General features: G+C 48.6%; 5 protein-coding genes across 5 annotated transcripts; 3 read left to right on the top strand and 2 right to left on the bottom strand.

Moving 5' to 3' along the window:
• Positions 1–645: 645 nt before the first annotated feature.
• On the top strand, positions 646–1,823 carry FIESC28_00008 (uncharacterized protein; the record flags this gene model as incomplete). The annotated part of the gene is made up of 2 exons (XM_031154159.1): positions 646–1,268; positions 1,319–1,823. The coding sequence occupies 2 exons, from the start codon at positions 646–648 to the stop codon at positions 1,821–1,823; spliced, it is 1,128 nt and encodes a 375-aa protein (XP_031021736.1).
• A 2,620-nt stretch (positions 1,824–4,443) lies between these two features.
• On the top strand, positions 4,444–6,374 carry FIESC28_00009 (uncharacterized protein; the record flags this gene model as incomplete). The annotated part of the gene is made up of 3 exons (XM_031154160.1): positions 4,444–4,775; positions 4,825–4,952; positions 5,005–6,374. 3 exons carry the CDS (start codon positions 4,444–4,446, stop codon positions 6,372–6,374), a joined length of 1,830 nt encoding a protein of 609 aa, XP_031021737.1.
• An 848-nt stretch (positions 6,375–7,222) lies between these two features.
• Positions 7,223–8,453, bottom strand: FIESC28_00010 (uncharacterized protein; the record flags this gene model as incomplete). The annotated part of the gene is made up of 2 exons (XM_031154161.1): positions 7,223–8,303; positions 8,359–8,453. The coding sequence occupies 2 exons, from the start codon at positions 8,451–8,453 to the stop codon at positions 7,223–7,225; spliced, it is 1,176 nt and encodes a 391-aa protein (XP_031021738.1).
• Positions 8,454–9,364: 911 nt separating this feature from the next.
• On the bottom strand, positions 9,365–13,331 carry FIESC28_00011 (uncharacterized protein; the record flags this gene model as incomplete). Its single annotated transcript, XM_031154162.1, has 5 exons — positions 9,365–9,382; positions 9,436–10,113; positions 10,162–13,093; positions 13,140–13,233; positions 13,301–13,331. The coding sequence occupies 5 exons, from the start codon at positions 13,329–13,331 to the stop codon at positions 9,365–9,367; spliced, it is 3,753 nt and encodes a 1,250-aa protein (XP_031021739.1).
• A 1,782-nt stretch (positions 13,332–15,113) lies between these two features.
• On the top strand, positions 15,114–16,790 carry FIESC28_00012 (uncharacterized protein; the record flags this gene model as incomplete). The annotated part of the gene is made up of 1 exon (XM_031154163.1): positions 15,114–16,790. One exon carries the CDS (start codon positions 15,114–15,116, stop codon positions 16,788–16,790), a length of 1,677 nt encoding a protein of 558 aa, XP_031021740.1.
• Positions 16,791–17,132: the final 342 nt, after the last annotated feature.

The following is a 17,132-nucleotide window of genomic DNA, read 5'->3' on the forward strand; positions in this document are numbered from 1 at the left end:
TAAGATGGCTCGAGATTGCATTATGGCAACTCTCGCACTAATACCGATAATGTGCCCGCATTAGCGTCAGGTTCTTGAAGGGACCCACCTTCGTTTCGCTACCAACATCCTCGCATCTCCCACGGCGTTAAAGCACCAGTAACGATCACTGCAACTTTGAGATTGGAATAATGCAATCTACAGCAACTTGCTTATTCTCAGAACCAGGAAGCACATGTCTAGCGTGCTGATCAAAGAAACAATTACGTACCGATCTACACCCAAAGCCCGGTCCATTCGCTGTCCTGTCCTGCCCTTTACTTGGTGGCCGCCAATTTGGTGCGAACAATTAGTACTTTAGCCAGTCGGTCCCTAATAAGGGTCCCTGTCACCCAAGCCGACATCATTTCAACAACATTGACTTGACTCTCCCTCGACATCCCCCATTTAGAGAGGAGAACGAACCGACCGACCATTCACTTGCGCCACAAGTCTTTACTTTGAGAGAAGACCGACGAACCCACCCGACATTCATCGACCCAACTTTGGAGAAAAAAAGTAAAGCGGTGTCTACTGCACTTGGCGGTGGATCGCTTGCAGTAATAGGCTCGTGAGTCTAGGTTGTGGGAGGATCATCAACATTTTACCACAGTTCAACATACCAAAATGCCATCTTCGCCGCAAACCCCCAGACATTCCCGAAACTCTTCCGCCTTCGATAGCTTCTCAGGCTCCCCTCAGGCCCGGAGACTCTCCAAGTCGTCGGTACAAGACCCCTCACCGTTCCGAAACAGCTTCAACCAACAAGATGCAGTCGACCTGAACGAAAATGGTATGGGTAACCTGGCCGATGAGTTGGCCGATGCCTTCTCAGATTCGGGAGATGAAGGAGATTATACGGATGGTGATGCCAATAGCGAAATACTTGGACTTCAAGGGGAAGCACATGGCGCTGAGCACGTAGACGAGATGGAGGACACTGAGGGTACCAGCAGCCCGAAGAAGTCAGAGCTCGACCGAACGAAAGCCGCACATCTTACACTTCTTTCCCCACGGCGGAAACATCAAAGGTCAACCAGTAATTACGATGGCAGTGAATACGGGTCAGAGTCAGACTTGGATTCTCCTGGCATGCCCCCTGGCTTGGTGTCCAAAATGGATGCTGTAGAGTCGTTGGCTCGCAGAGGAACAGAGAACTACGGCGGCCCTGCAGATGATGTGTTTAAGAGAGTAACAACCGCATTGCGGGATCTCGGCTCTCAGTCGAGCGTTGAGGCTAGCGCATCAAGGTTTGTACGCAGTCGCTGGCTGATGCATTTGTGGCTAACAAAGGGTGCAGGTTGATAACAGCACACACAGCCTTGACTACACATTTGAGTCACCAGACTCGCCAGATCCACAACCTCTCCTTCCCCTTATTATCTCCTCTTGTTGCGCCTCCAGATCCCGAGACTATTGACGATTTGATACCGCTGTTAATAAACTTGTCTGATACCATGCCACGACCCTCGACAACAGCCTTCAACTCGTTGACTAGTCTCCACTCACTTACCAATGAGCTTGTGCAAAACCTGAACTATCTCTCAGACACACTGCATATGTCTCGTCAAACGACTACGATGGCCACAAGGAGATTGAAAAGCGCCAAAGAGATCGTATCGGAAATGAGAAAGGAAGAAGAACTCAGAGAGGAAGGCGAGCGATGGCTTACAAGAGGGAACTGGGGTGAACGCCTGGAGAAGAGAGAATGCGCCGGAGTTTGCGGGGATGTTATTGGAGGGTTCGAGGAAGTCTGTAATGGATGGCGAGAGAGGCTTCTCGCGCAAGCTGAGGCACAAGCATAAACAATGGAACGTCGAGCGTTCGCGTGCCCCTGGTGCGAGACACCCACCAATGCCGAGACTTTCAATTTCTGAGGCTTTTCACCAGGGGATATTATTATTCTTTGCCCCTTTCCCTCTCATGGCACCGTTTGGTGTTTCTTTCTTTGTTTATTTTAGGGTGGGTTGGCTGAATTGGGTTGAATAAAGGAAGGCGCAGTTAAAGCAGGGAGGACCTCTCCGTTGGGCAACACCAGCCCCAACATTATAGAACATTTCTTTACTTAGAGACATGGGTTCGTCAGAGGACGAACAATAAATAGAATGAGCAATGAGAACACAAAACATAGCACTTTGCTTTGCAGAGATTTACTTTTGGGCACACTGATGTAAGGGAGAAGCCAGCAGATGACGAGCTCAACTCCGAACGCGTGCATGAATATGTGCATCGCGACTAGATGTTTGTTATGTATCAGATGGTGAACTCCCCCAGAATATATAAAAGTGGGTGGATTTAACAAGTCGGCCGATATACGACCACAGGCCAGTTTTGATGTCCTCATGCGACCCAGTCTCGGACCAAAAACATTCCACTGGAATTCAAGTGGGGGAAGGGAAAAAAGGGGACAAGGAGGGGGGAAGTCTGACGATGCGGGACGCGCGACATGATCGCGTAGAGTGGCGTCTTGTCTCGACGATTGACGCGAGCCGTGCCGTATCTTGTGAGATGCCCAACTCCAGCACTGTGTCTTCACCTCTACGCTGATTGGTCAATAACACGCTGGTCGCCAAATACCCGCCATACCGGTAAGAAGCTCCATTGAAATAAACAAATACGTAGCGACTCAGAGTTAGTCAACCGAGTCTCACGAACAGGCGCGACATCACGTTCGTGTCGTCCCGATCGATTACCTAGACCTACCCGTGTAATTCCCTGTCGTGGCAGCCAGTCAGCACTCACGCTCGTAGCCAGCCATCACCACATATCTCTTGATGAGGTTGAGCTAGCGGCGGAACGTCCCGCCATTGTTTAATATGTGAGATGGAGAGAAATGCCTCTGAGGATACGGCTTGGTTGAGTGAAAACAAAAACAAAAACATTTATAGTTCAAGCACGAATAAAATTCAATTGGGATGTTAAAGGCTTGCAGTATACGAAAATTAAGAGAAAGGAACAAGCCGACGTCTTTTAAGTAGTAAGAGGCTTCCCATACGCGTATTTACTTACACTTACAAGATGCATGCCCAGTAACATGCGAAAACAAACAAGCGGGCGATACAGCAAAATGGCGCGAAAGAATGAGGGGTGCATATGTCTGAAAGGAAGGTCTTGGTCTAGGTGATTCAAAGCTTGACCCTGACGAATATGCCGTTTTTGACAACTTGAGGTGTCTTTGACTGGAGAGTTGTTTTTTTCGGGTTAATCATAACCTTATGATATGGATCCGTAGCATCCATCTATTCTCACCAACCGTTGACGATGACGCATGGTACCTGAAAGATGATGCTGTGCCATGTGCACACCGTCACCTACCGTATTTCCGGATTGCCTATGTTGGTAAGTACTTTGAATCCAGGAGGACCTACACTTTACTCTGCCGATGAACAATTGCGGGACGAAACCATGGCTTTACCAATGGATGGGTAAGGTGTGCAAGTAATGGAGGTACCTTATTAGTACGTAGAGTTTTGTTTCTTGTAACGGTTTCAAACGATTCATATTTGAGATTGCAAGCAAGTAGACAATTGATCACAGAGAACCATCACTGATTCTGAACTTGCTTATTGTAGTCGAGATAATCTGATCCCTGCTCTTCGCCCAAGTTGGATATTGTTACCTTCATTCTTGGGGTATTCATTCAATAACACAATCACGGTTCTGCTCCATTATTTTCCTGTTGTTATTGTTGACCCGCGCGTTTCCTGGCCGTCCGCGGCCTGGGGGCGCAGGGGGCCTGTTCTGTTGTTTCTGATTGTTGATTGGTCAAATATCTGCTAGCGCGCTCTGAAGACCCCAGTTCAACCTCCCTCCAGCAGCAACATCCCTCACGAGAAGTTGAGGTGCGACCCTCTTCCCGCCACCCCTAGCGCACCTCTGCACCTCTGCCCAGCCCAGCATCGCACCGTACCGTACCTACTACCTATCGCACCCGCCCGCTCCGACCTCCATCCTCCACATCCATACTGTCATCTTGGATCTTGCACCTCACGCCTCAGATCGTTGGGCAACCATCGCGTCGTGCATCATCACAAGATTTCACTTTCTTTCTTCTACCAGTCGGTCTTTAATAGGCTCTCCACAACATAATCTTATATTCATTGATTAAGCATCAACTTATTTCACCAACGTCATCGACCATACGTTGTGCCCGGATCGCCTGTTGTGTCCTAGGTCGACGGTCTCGAGACGATGCGATAGACGAAGATTACCAACGACGAACGAAGTTTGACATTTGCTAGACGGTGCTAGGGATTGCGCCCTCACCGTCTCGCCTTGAGTCTCTTTTTGCTTTCGTCATCTGAAATCCAATTAAACGCCGCTACGATCGAATTCCTGCTTTGTTCATTCGCGCACTCACCACCATTTGTCCCTCGACTCTCCAGTATATTGGACCATAAATAGCTCTCCGCGCAAGACGACGATATGGCGGCCCTCCCTCAACCTTCAGGCATAGCTGCCTTGAATTCTCAATCTGCGAAACGAGCTATCGACGAATCCAAGAGCCATACCGCCACTCCCCGGTCCTCCACTCCCCCCCGCTCAGATCGCACCCGCTTGGAAACCAGATATAGTCTCGACAACGGACCAAGCCGAACGATGCGTAATCATGGAAGAAAGAGCGAAGGTGCTCGTGGAACTCATCTCGATATCGATGCTGTCGACAGTGCGTTACTACGTGAATTTCAACGCCCGCAGCGGGAGAGTACTCCAGGTGCTAGTCCACATCGCAAGCGGCAGCGCATAAACGGCGACCGGTTGGTGACAATTCTACCATGACCGTCATTCAAGCTCACAATCTTGTAGTTTCATTCCCACCCGCACTGGTCAAGACCTGCAGGCGAGCTTCAGTTTATTACACGAGGATGGATCTCCCGCTACGCCTTCAAAACAAAAGAAGCGTACACCTCATGGCGAGCTTCACTTCCAAAAGAGTATGTCTTCCCAATCAGATCATGCCTCATAGTAGCTAACCAGACATTGCAGCGGAAGAGGCTAACCGCACTTTCTCCCACTTACTACGTGCTGAGCTCTTTGAGAGCTCTGTGCCACAAGCAGCCACCCCAACCCTCTCACCAAACCAGTCTCTTCCAACATCTCGGATTTCCGCTAATGATGGAACCCGAGCTCACACTCCCCCTACAAATGCTTCTGCCCCATCACTACCATCCTCTTCCTTGACACCGTCGACCCCTCACAAGAACCTCTTCTCATATATGTCGCCGCGACATCACAATCAAGTCGCTGGTCACCCCACTCCCTCTAAAACACCCCAAGGCCGACATGGCCCTAATCTTGATACCCGAGCCGAGATCTACAGTCTATCACCAGTGCGATTTGGAAGTCAGCAAATGCTTCTCAGCCCTAGACGTCAACCGAGAGCAGTCAGCAAGGTTCCTTACAAGGTTCTCGATGCTCCTGAACTCGCTGACGATTTCTATCTGAACCTGGTCGACTGGGGAAGTGCCAATATCCTTGGAGTCGGCTTGGGATCCAGTGTTTACATGTGGAACGCGCAGACCAGCAAGGTTAACAAACTTTGCACACTTGAAGATGATACTGTCACGAGCGTCTCCTGGATACAAAAAGGCACACACCTTGCTATTGGCACCGGTAAAGGGCTGGTCCAGATCTGGGATGCCGAGAAGTCGCGCCGGCTACGGACAATGACTGGACATACGGCGCGAGTTGGTTCTCTAGCCTGGAATACTCATATTCTTACATCCGGATCACGCGACCGGTTGATCTACCACCGCGACGTACGAGCACCCGATCAATGGCTGAGGAAATTGGTAGGTCACAAACAGGAAGTTTGTGGTTTGAAATGGAATTGTGAAGATGGACAACTAGCAAGTGGTGGCAATGATAACAAGCTTATGGTCTGGGATAAGCTCTCGGATACACCACTTTGGAAGTTTTCAGATCACACTGCAGCTGTAAAAGCGATATCGTGGTCACCTCACCAGCGCGGTCTCCTGGCTTCTGGTGGTGGTACTGCAGATCGTCGCATTATCTTCCACGACACCGTCAAAGGCTCGGTCATCAACGAGATTGATACCGGCAGCCAGGTCTGCAATATTGCCTGGTCCAAAAATTCCAACGAGATCGTATCGACACACGGCTATAGTCAGAACCAAATCGTTGTTTGGAAGTACCCTTCAATGACGCAGGTTGCTAGTCTCACAGGCCACACGTATCGTGTACTTTACCTGGCCATGAGCCCTGACGGTCGAACAATTGTGACGGGAGCCGGTGATGAGACCTTAAGATTCTGGTCTACCTTTGGCCGACGACCAGGAAGTCGAGAAGATGGCGACAATGGAGGTCGACTGGCTGACCTTGCTGTCATCCGATAAGACTCGTGGCCAATAGCAAAAGAGGCTGCTGGAGTTTGTTTTGGGAGACACTCAGAATCATTTGATTGCTGAGACTCTCCACTATTAATGTCGTCGCGCATCTCTGTATCTCCCATTGCGGCACTCAGGGAGGTAATGGCTACTTGAAGTAGCAAGATACCCGCTGCAAAACACATCATAAAAGGCGATTGCATTATGCATTAAATGGCGTTGCATCTGACTCAGGTTCTTCACTGACTTATGGGAGGACGGGTGTTGGTCGGGTTGCTTTAAACAAATATCTTGGGATTTAGGGGTTTGCGGCGGATTAACGACACCCCCTTTTGGATTAACGGATGGGTATCACGAAGGAACGGACTCAAATTCAAGCACTTTGCTCTATAGGCAGGCAAAGTTAGCAAGCGGTTAAAGGAACAGCGACTGTTTTCTGCATATTTTTACTCGGCTGTTAGGCCTCGTACAGCGCAACAGCTTAGCTATAGATTCCTGATGAATCTCAAAGGGCAGATGTCCCTAATTAAGTTCAAAGTCTCTACTATTGCTAAGCTTTTCTCTTTGCCCGATCAAAGATGGTATACTGTCTGGAATAAAAATAAGAACAAATCAGTGTGAAAAGAAAGTGTCTTGGTGATATACAGCTTCTCGTCCTCGTGCTGTCAACCAGTATAAGACACATCTGGGATAGATCTACAGTGGAGAGGAATGAATGTTAGAAGATCGCGTGGACACTGGTTGTATGACCTTGCTCGAGTACGATGATCTTGCTATTCTATGATATTGCTTGAGTACCACAACAACTGGTCTATGGTCGGATTAAGGTATAATAATTTTAGGTATCTTCTGCCGGTCTAAACGTCTTCAAACTCGATCTCCTCTTCGCTCTCCTCGTCGTCTTCTTCCTTCTGCTCTATCTTCACCCGCTTGGCAGGCACGTCCTCGAATTCATCCTCATCCTCGTCGTCCTCATCTTCCTCTGACTCTTCCTTGGCTTGCTTCGCCGCTTGTTCTGCCTTGAGCATCTCAAATATATTATCTATTTGATCGTTGGCCGCGGCCGGCGCAGCTGGTCCTTCTTTGCCTGCCTCTTTCTTTATGGTTGTAGCAGCACCAGGAGTAGTAGTTGCAGTGAAAGATTCACCAGTGACTGTACTATTAGACATCCATGACGGCAGCGCATTTTGTTTCGCGATCTGTTCTTTGCGTGCCTGCTCTGCTGCCTTCTCAGCCTCCGTCAGGCCATCCGATGTTGATATGTTGACAGCAATTGATTGCGGTCCTGTGTTTGTCAAGCCCTTAACTGCCATCGGTCGGTTGGCGCCGGCATCTGCTGCTATCGTCTGAGCACGTTGATGTGTCTCATCACGCTTGACTGGGCGGGCCTTGGCAAGCGCACGATCGAAGTCGCACTCGGGAATATGGACTGAATCGATTTTGGGTAGAAGTTCGCTTATGAATTTGAATTGGTCGTTAAGTCGTGTTGACTGCTCATGCCCAGTGGATGTTCGGTCGGCTTCGAAGGTGAGAACATGGGAGCAGCGATGGCATAGAAAACCCTGTGGACCGACATTGTCCAGAACTTCCATAGCTGTCCACTCTGCCTTGCAGTGTGCGCAGAAGTACTCTTTCTTTTCACTAGCAACTTGAGTGGTTCCTTGCACTTCCTTATCGATGGTATAGACACGCCACTTGATTGCGTCAATTGTACTTCGGTAGTCGATATAGTACCATGTTCGATTGCTCGGTCTCGGGTTGCCTTCTCGTAGTTCGGACCTAGTGTGTCTGCGCGGGTTTTGGTCAGCAGGGAGATCATCATCTGGCATCGCACACACATACACAACCAAAAATCTGTCCTCGCGAAGTTTGCCGCAGATCTTGTGTAGGTCTTTCGTGTTGATAGACATGAGGTAAGCCAAGTCATCGTCTCGAAGCCTGGTATCCATGGTTAGCAAGCGCAGGATTGTACAAACGCGCAAACAATGCTTACGCTTCGTGAAGTATGAGCGCATCAATTACGAGTATTTCGCGGGTCTCGTAGAAGGCCCGCATGACCGACTTGACCAAGGTGATTGCGAGATCCATGATGTTTGTGTTGTTGAAGAGAAGATTGGATTGCGGAAGGAAAGGTGGAAGCCTGAGTTATACGCTGAACCACAACGGTTGTGGAAGGTCCGACTTGGAATAAGTTTGGACCAGGCTACCGCGTGAAAGAAAGTCTAAAAGCTGCGATCCAATGTGTCGACTCGAATGAAGCAAGGGCCGTCTACCCTTTTATAAGCTATTGAGCATTGCGCGCAAGGTATGTATTTGGGGTCTAGTTTCGACGTGACTGGGATTGAAGTTCGAGGTCCAGGTTTGATCGATGGTGTTTGTATCTCGTCGCGCGCAGTCGGCGGCTGTATGTTCGTTACGTGGAAAGATGAAGGTGCTTTGTGCCTGTTTGGAGGCGCAAGTTTAGGTTGCGAGTAGAAATCCAACCTTTCAGCTTCTTTGCATGTGCATCACTACGGTAGCTTATTATTAGTACAAAGACCCACAAGGAAATCAGCCTCATCCCCCACATTCCGTTCCGTCAATAGGATTCAACGCTCAACAACTATTTTCTATTGTCATGACTGCACGCGGTACGATCTAATATCATACCTATTCCATGATTCTCTTTCTATTCCGGAGGACACTGAACTACCTCTTTTCATATACGACATGCACTCTTCCACATCATGATGGTGTAGGTGGAAAACATGGCATAACAATAACGGACATGATACGAAGTAATCCAGTCTGACCCAAATTCGTGACCCGGCTTGTCAGATTTGAACTGAACGGTTAATGATAATGTTTTGTAACGACTAACGTAATAGATTTTGTTGTATCACATAAAACCTATCTATGCCACCCCATGCTATCTCGGCTTGCGCCAAGCATCGAAATTCACCCCCTAGACTCGCTGGAAAGAAACAGAACACAAAAATCGACAGAGTTTATAGCATTTCTTACGCATATTGTCGTAACTAGAAAATGTCAGTAAGCGAATGTTTGTCAGAGTGGATGCGTTGAAACTTACATCTAGAGTAAGGGTTCTTGAACTGTTGACTTCCTGGTCTCTGTAGACACCCACCAGGCTATCACTGTCCTGGAACAGACCTGCCTTGAGACTGATAACAATAAACTGCATACCAGGACCCCGGTGATCCTTGATGTACTTCTTGATTTTGTCAACATTGGCGTTGTCCAGAGCAGCATCAACTTCGTCAAGGACAAAGAAAGGACTGGGCTGGTAGCTATGAATGGCAAATAGAAGAGCCAGTGCTGCCATGGTCTTTTCGCCACCTGACAAATGCTCCATATCTCTGAATCGCTTCAGAGGCGGCATGGCATGGTACTTGATGCCAGAGAGATAAGGCATGTCCGTGTCCTCCTCAATATCTAGATAAGCTTGACCACCAAGGGGGTACGCTTCTGATCGAGTGAGGTCCTTGTATACATGCGAGATCTGCTCCTGGATATGGCTGAAAGCCTTGTTGAAAAGGTCATATCTCTTTTGCTTGACCTCGTTGAAGGCCTCTTTGGCCTCTTGTGCTGCCGTCTTTGAGTCTTCATACTCTTGATCTGTGACTCTAAGTCTGGTCTCAACACTCTCCAGCCTCTCCATTGCTCGCATGTTGGGGTTGAGCTTCTCCAGCTCAGAAGTTAGGTTTGTAATCTTCTCTGACAGACTTTCTTCAACGCTTGGGTCATCAGACTATGTTCTTGTTAGTGACATCCATTTACAAATAATGATAGCACTTACAGCTTTGAGATCCTCGTCGAGGCCATCAAAATCGATCGCAATTCCATGATCGTCAAGAGCCATATCCATCATTTCTTCTTCGTCTTCATCGATATCCATGGCATCAGGATCCTGGCGAAGCAGCTCATCTTCGTTAGGTAGGTTGTCCAAAGTACCTTGAACAAGTGGTATGCGGATTTGTTCTAAACGACATCGTCGAAGTAAAGACGATTTACTTGAACTGTTCTTTTGGACTACCGTCTCAAGAGCGTTGATGTCTCGGTTGTGTGCATCGATGTCCTTGGAGCGTTTTTGCACCTCGACCTTGGCCTCGGCCACTTTCTGGTTTTTCTCAGCAAGCTCCGACTTGTTCTCATCCAGTGTTTCACGAAGAGCCTCCAAAGCCTCTTGTTCTTCGCTCATGGCATTTTCGATCTCATCCTTTGTCTTAGTGTAGGTCCTGATCTCCTTCCTGAAATGTTGGATCGACTTTTGGGACGTGTTGATGTGATTTTCTGACATACCCACCCGCTGTTGTTCCCATGCGAGTCGAGTAGACAGCTTCTGCAACTGAACCTCAAATTCGTTGCGCTTCTCGGAAACCTCCTGCTCCAGCTTGCCTTGGGAATCCCTGTAGGCACGAATGTCACTGTAGCCAAGTCGCCTACAGAAATCTCCGAATACTTCATCCTCCACCCGTGCAATAGCATCTCGAAACTCTTCGCAAGTGGTTGTGGTGCTCTCAAGCTGCGAGGCTTGTTCTTGATATTTAGGCTCAAGCTCTCTGAGCTGCCTCCTCTGATTATCCAGCTCGCGTTTCTTGCTCGCATGGTTTTTGTTGAGGGCTGCCAGCTCATCTTTGACAGCTGCCAATCGTCTCTCGAGTCCGGATAACTCTATCTGCAGGGTTTCTTCTTGTTGACCTCGGCGATCAGTCTGGGGAAGTCGGTCGATCTCATCCTTGAGCTTGGCAGCCATCCGTTGCAGATTTTGGACATCAGCCTCCTCGAAACGCCTCTTGCTTTTCGATTCGGGGCCACGGCCACCGGTCATCAAACCTGCCTTGTGAATGATGTAGCCTTCTAGTGTTACAGCTTTGACAGGGATCTTCTTTTCGTAACAAATGTGCTTCGCGATTTCGAGGGTGTCGCAAACAACGGAGCTGCCACACGCATATGACATAGCACGCTCAACAGTGGAATCAAAATCGATGGTGTCAATCGTCAACCTTGCACCGGAGAAACCCTTGACCGCGGTGTTGACAGCGTTCACCTTGATATTGTCCAAGGGAATAAATGTCATCGGTGGAAATCTTTGCTCCTTGAGGTATTGGACGCATTCAACACCAATCTTTTCAGAGTCGACAACAACTGAATCAAAGTCTCTTCCAAGTGCAACAATTACAGCCTCATCAAACTTCTTCTGCTTTGGTTTGCAAAGATCGCCAACACGACCACGAACACCTGGAAACATACGTTTCAAGGAGGTTACCATTTCTTTCATTCTGGCCTCCCTGTCGTTTTGGCGGCGGCCATCATCGGCTTCCCTGAGTTTTCGAGCGACATCCTCGAGTTTTTCCTCAAGCTCAGTCCGCTTCTGGTTGGTTCTGACTCGTTCCGATTGGAGTTGGTTGAACTCTTTCTTCTTGGCATCAATTTCCTGTGAGAGTTCTTTGGAGGTACTCTGTGCTGCAGTCCTGCGCTCCTCGATGCTTGTGAGTTCTGCCTCAATCTTATCGATGCCTGCTGCAATACTGTCGACTTTGCCTTTCAAGTTGTTTACAGTCACCTCGTCTGCCTTTCGCTGTCGATCGAGGTTCTCAAGCTTGGCTTGATTAGAGCCTGTTCGAGACATGAGCTGGGCACGAAGTCTGTTGTATTCTCGGCGGTCCTCCTCGCTAACCTCGCGACCTTGTTTCTTCATTTGTTCTTTGTAGTCGTTTTCAAAGACCTCGCGCGCCTTCTCCACGCTGTCGATGCTCTTCTGAACTTGCTGGACAATCTGTATCTGCTCATCGCGATCCTTGGTGAACCTAGCAACCTGGGCTTGAAGCCGGTTAACTTCCGCAGTCGATTCCTTGATCTTCTCTTCAATTGGAACAAGACTATGTTCTTTGTCTTCAATCTCTCTCGCCTGGGCCTTGATCTCCTTGTCGACCAGAGTTACTTGGCGATTAGCGGCAGCCTGCTCTTTCCTGGCAGCATCAAGTCTCTTCTCAAATGATTCCACATTACGGCGTAACTCTTTGAGATCTTCCTGGTGGTCCTGGATTGCGGCGTAGGAGTCGTCCATAGCCTTCTGGAAGTGGTAGAGCTTCCACAAACTATGTGTGACTATGGCCGCATCACGCTCATCAGTCTTGTTTTGGAAGTTATCTGCCTCCCTCTTCTGCTCCCGATATTGTTTGATTTCTGAGTTGATGCCACGTCGTCGATGAAGCTGGAAGTTCTGGTTTTCGGCAGCCTGCTCGGCCTCCGCTTGCGTCTTTTCGTATTCGGCCTTGTACTCGAGACTTCCGGAGATCTGTTCAATCAGACGCGTAAGATCCTGTGGCGACTGGGAAGCAATGGCTTCCACGTCTCCTTGGAATACGAGAAAGTTGCGAGCCTTGATCAGGATGTTTTCAGTCTCAAGAGACTCATTATATTGCTGTGCAGTAACAACGCGGTCGTTGATTCGGTATTCGCTAGCGCCTTGATTCGTAATGGATCGCTTCCATTTCTGTTCTTCGCCCGCGTCATCTTCGTAAACAGCCATGACCCAAGCAGTCTTTGGATCACCACGAGAGGCCTTATCATCGCCGTCGCCATTTGCGTCCCCGTTGGTTTGCGCAGAGCCATCGTCGTTGATCTTGGCTGTTTTCAAAACTCGGCCGCGGTAGACGAGGTCCTTAAGATGCGCGGAACGTAGGTGTGACGATTTGATGCCCAAGACGAAGGAAATAGCGTCCATGCTAACGGAGAATTAGAAAGGTTCGATAGAGGATGAAGGCTGCTTACGAATTGGACTTTCCGGATCCATTGGGTCCAATGATCGAAGTGAAGTATGAGTCGCCGAAGAGAAGAACATGATGTCCTTTGTACGACTTGAAGTCTGTTGAGCAAGTCAGCTTAGAGGCCCACTGGCCCAACTGGGTATCCAGGTAGAAAGAATGACGAACTGAATAACTCAAGACGGATTAGTTTGCCCATGGCGACGTCGGGGGGCGGTATGCCCTGTTGTTCGTGGTTGCGGAGAAGTGCGTGGTCAAGATAGAACGATGCGATGCTGGACCAGAGGGGTACAGCTGATGGTGAAGCGAATGCGCCAACGAGTAAGTAAGGCGCGTCAAAGTGGCCGGGGCTCGAATTGCGACCAGCGGATTTTGCAAAGGATGCTCAAGAAAAGCCCTAAGCGCAAGCCGAGTGCGCAACAAGCGGTAATGAAGCTATTTTTCGAGATTTAACGGATCGTAACTATTAATCCGCATCATCAACAAGAAAGACTGACGATCAAAAGGGTTCACCGTTTGGCGTGCCGCGAAAGGTGAGAGGATGAATAACGCGTCGCGCGACTGGCTTGGCTGGGTTGTCGAGTTAGTACGCTGGGCAGAATGGATTGCATTGGGCAAGGCCTGTGCAACCTGGCCTAGGCGGCACTTGCTCTCCCCCGCCGCAGTAGGTACTGCGTTAAAGCAGGAGCCTGTACGCCATGCTTTGTCCAATCAGAACCTCCATATCCGTAGACCTCCATTAAAAGAGTCCGCTCAACGTTGTTACCCAGTCGTCCTCAAACACCTCGATTACCTAGACTCAGACTGTCATGCCAAGATCATGAGCCAGCAACTTAGTAATTATGAAGAATACTCTCCAGACATGGGACATGCTAAGGATTAGAAACCGTGTACAGTAGCAGAGGCTCAATGATATTGTTGCGATATTCGGCCAGTACTACCTAGTACTCGGCCTACCTAACAATGGAAGTACTGTATGTCTTCACGTAGTGTTGCAGCCAATTGAATCTGAATAAGTCACCACGCTTTGGTACAACAAAGACGAGAAGAGAGAGTGAGATGGTTGTAAAGTCCACATGATTATTTTTGGCGTGGGTATCGTGATGATATGAAACTAGTCGTTACCTATCTTCAAAAACCATAAAAGTTCATGCGTCTGAAGTTCCCTGCATTCTGTTTATGGTTGGCGCTGCGTAGTTGCCTAGCAAGAAATTCATCACAGTATGGTAGAAGCAAAAAAATCCCACTATGAGGTTGTATATGATGCAACTGCCAGCGTATCAAGAAATGCCCTTTGCTCAAGAGCCAACGACTCTAAATAAAAGATCGGCACCAATAGGTAGCTCAATGCATGTGCCACCGTCCCCACTTCCCCAAGCCAAGCAAGCTTTCAGCATGTCCACTTGCATTTCATCATCATTCCAGGGTCCAGCCAGCGGCCAGCAGCCACCTTCAAGTTGTTGTAACCAGGACAGATTGTGCTGGACGTACTCTGTACACGTTCAATACCTACATCACATCCCGCCCACGTGCATATCTACTTCGTCACCGCTGGTGTTTCCCTTATTACCTTCTCCCCAACTTTCTCTTCTTCCTAGACTATCACACCTTACTCGTCTCATCCTCATCCTACCTAACTTCCTCAACCTAGCATCAGCAGACCCCTTGATTGAGGTACAAGGGACGGATGATCCACCACTATCCCACTCTACTCCCAGTCTATCAATAGAGCTTGTCTCAAGTGCAGCTATCTCGTATAAATAGGTGCACTCGGTACCTTGTCAACCAACTTGAGCTCCCTTGCACCGTCCTTCCGTTGGTACTGTACTAGTCACGCTTCCTCCTCCGCTGGTATTGATCCCGTCTCATCTTTCATCATCACATCGGTACTAATCCAGTGTTCTGTAGTCAATACTTGCAACCATATCTGAAGCCGCGCGCCGCTTACACGTGAAAGTGGACGACAAGAAAAGCCCATACCATGGACGATAATTCCAGGTCTGCCTCGGGCCTCAAATCCGACAACATCTCAACCGATAGCGAGGTCATTCTAACGCCTGATCCCCCTTCTCCAAACGATGCACCCACCGATGATGCCTTGCTCGATACTCCCGTCCTAGGCGCCACGACACCTAGAGGTTCAATTCATTCGAGGAATCCATCTTTTTCTGGCAGTAGCTCCAACCATGAGGACTGGGATGGTCCGCCTCTGGATCGCTTGTCTGTTCTTGACCTTCTCGATAACTTTGCGTTGCCACAGCAGCTCGAGAAGCTGCAAAAGGGCATCACAGCTCAAACAGACAAGGTCCGCCGCTCGAGGGAAGCGATCAAGACCAAGACACAGTCTGCGCGGGAACGCATGGTTGAGGAATGGAGACGCCGAGTCCCCGAAGCTGATGAGCAGCTGGACAGGTACCGCAAGCAAATGCAACACCGTATGGACAAGCTCGGAAAGCGATGGAGTGACACAAAAGTTATCAGTGCTCGTGAAAAGGTATCGTTCATCTTTGGTGTCTTGAACATCTTCCTCAGTGGATATCTTATCGGTGCATATCCGGAGCATTTTCATCTATGGTATACTGTACAACTTTTGTACTTCATGCCTATCCGTTTCTTCACTTATCGTCAACGTGGATACCATTACTTTGTAGCCGACCTTTGCTATTTCACCAACATTTTGCTAGCACTCTCGATTTGGGTGTTTCCTGGCTCTAAGCGTCTTTTCACTGCCTCTTACTGCTTGGCGTTTGGAAATAATGCGGTGGCTATCATCATGTGGCGCAATTCACTTGTCTTCCACAGTTTCGACAAGGTCACTTCGCTGTTTATTCATATCATGCCATGCGCCACGCTGCACTGCATTGTCCACTTGTTCTCTCCTGAGAAGCAGAAAGAACGTTTCCCTGCGATTTGGACCATCAAAAATTCACCGCCAGGATCCCCAACGGCCTATGCCAACGTTGTCTCCATGCTCGCTTGGAGTACACTGCCCTACATCTTCTGGCAGATCTTGTACTACGTCTTCATTACTGTGCGCCGACGAGACAAGATCGCAGCTGGACGGCCTACCTCCTTCACTTGGTTGAAGAAGTCATATGCTCATACATGGCTGGGAAAGTTCGTACTCCGACAACCGGAGAAATTACAGGAGGCAACATTTATGTTGATCCAATATTCTTATGCCCTCCTCACAATGCTGCCCTGCCCATTATGGTTCCTTAGCCGCTGGGCATCGGCAACTTTCCTCATGGTGGTCTTCACTTGGAGTATCTACAATGGTGCCACTTACTACATTGACGTATTTGGCGTGCGTTTCCAAAAGGAGTTGGAGGCCATGAAGGCCGAGGTCGCTCAATGGCAGAATTCCCCCGAGCAGATGCCACAGTCACCTCCCTTTGGAGCTCGCCCTGATGAATCATCTGCCAACCAACTCACCCAACAGGGAGTAGCACCCTCAGCATCGACCGGCCAAATCCCATCTATCAAAGAAGTCAATCGTGAGAAGGACATGATGAAGGACACATCTTTGTCTAAAGACGATGCCAATCGGCCAATGAGCGTGGACAACATCCCACTCCTGAATGATACGCAAGCGTCTTCTTCTACGGGAGTTCAGAGACGACCAGTGAATAATACCCGAGGTCGACGAATAGATTAGATACTGTTGGCGTGAAAGGCAAGCAGGTAGAGCCTGATGATTTTACAAGCTATGTTTTATGAGTATTCCATTTGAATATTATATAATACCTACTGAGATAATGCAATTAGCCTATAGCCTTAAAATGTTCATTTTGACAAACCTGTCCATTGCCAAGAAACATAAAAAATCAGGAGTTTGAAGAATAATGCAATGTCTTATTTGAGCACCTATGTAGTAGATAATTTGGGCGGTGGGAAATATGTAAGCAGAATCACTCATCAGATTGCACGTCTTCGGGTAGTCGCATGAAGTTTGCTCAAGCTTATTGAGGAAAAAGCAATGTCTGGGGAAACCACCATG

This window comes from Fusarium coffeatum (genome assembly GCF_003316985.1).
Source record: "Fusarium coffeatum strain FIESC_28 chromosome Unknown BRIP53273_contig_1, whole genome shotgun sequence".
Lineage (NCBI taxonomy): Eukaryota > Fungi > Ascomycota > Sordariomycetes > Hypocreales > Nectriaceae > Fusarium > Fusarium coffeatum.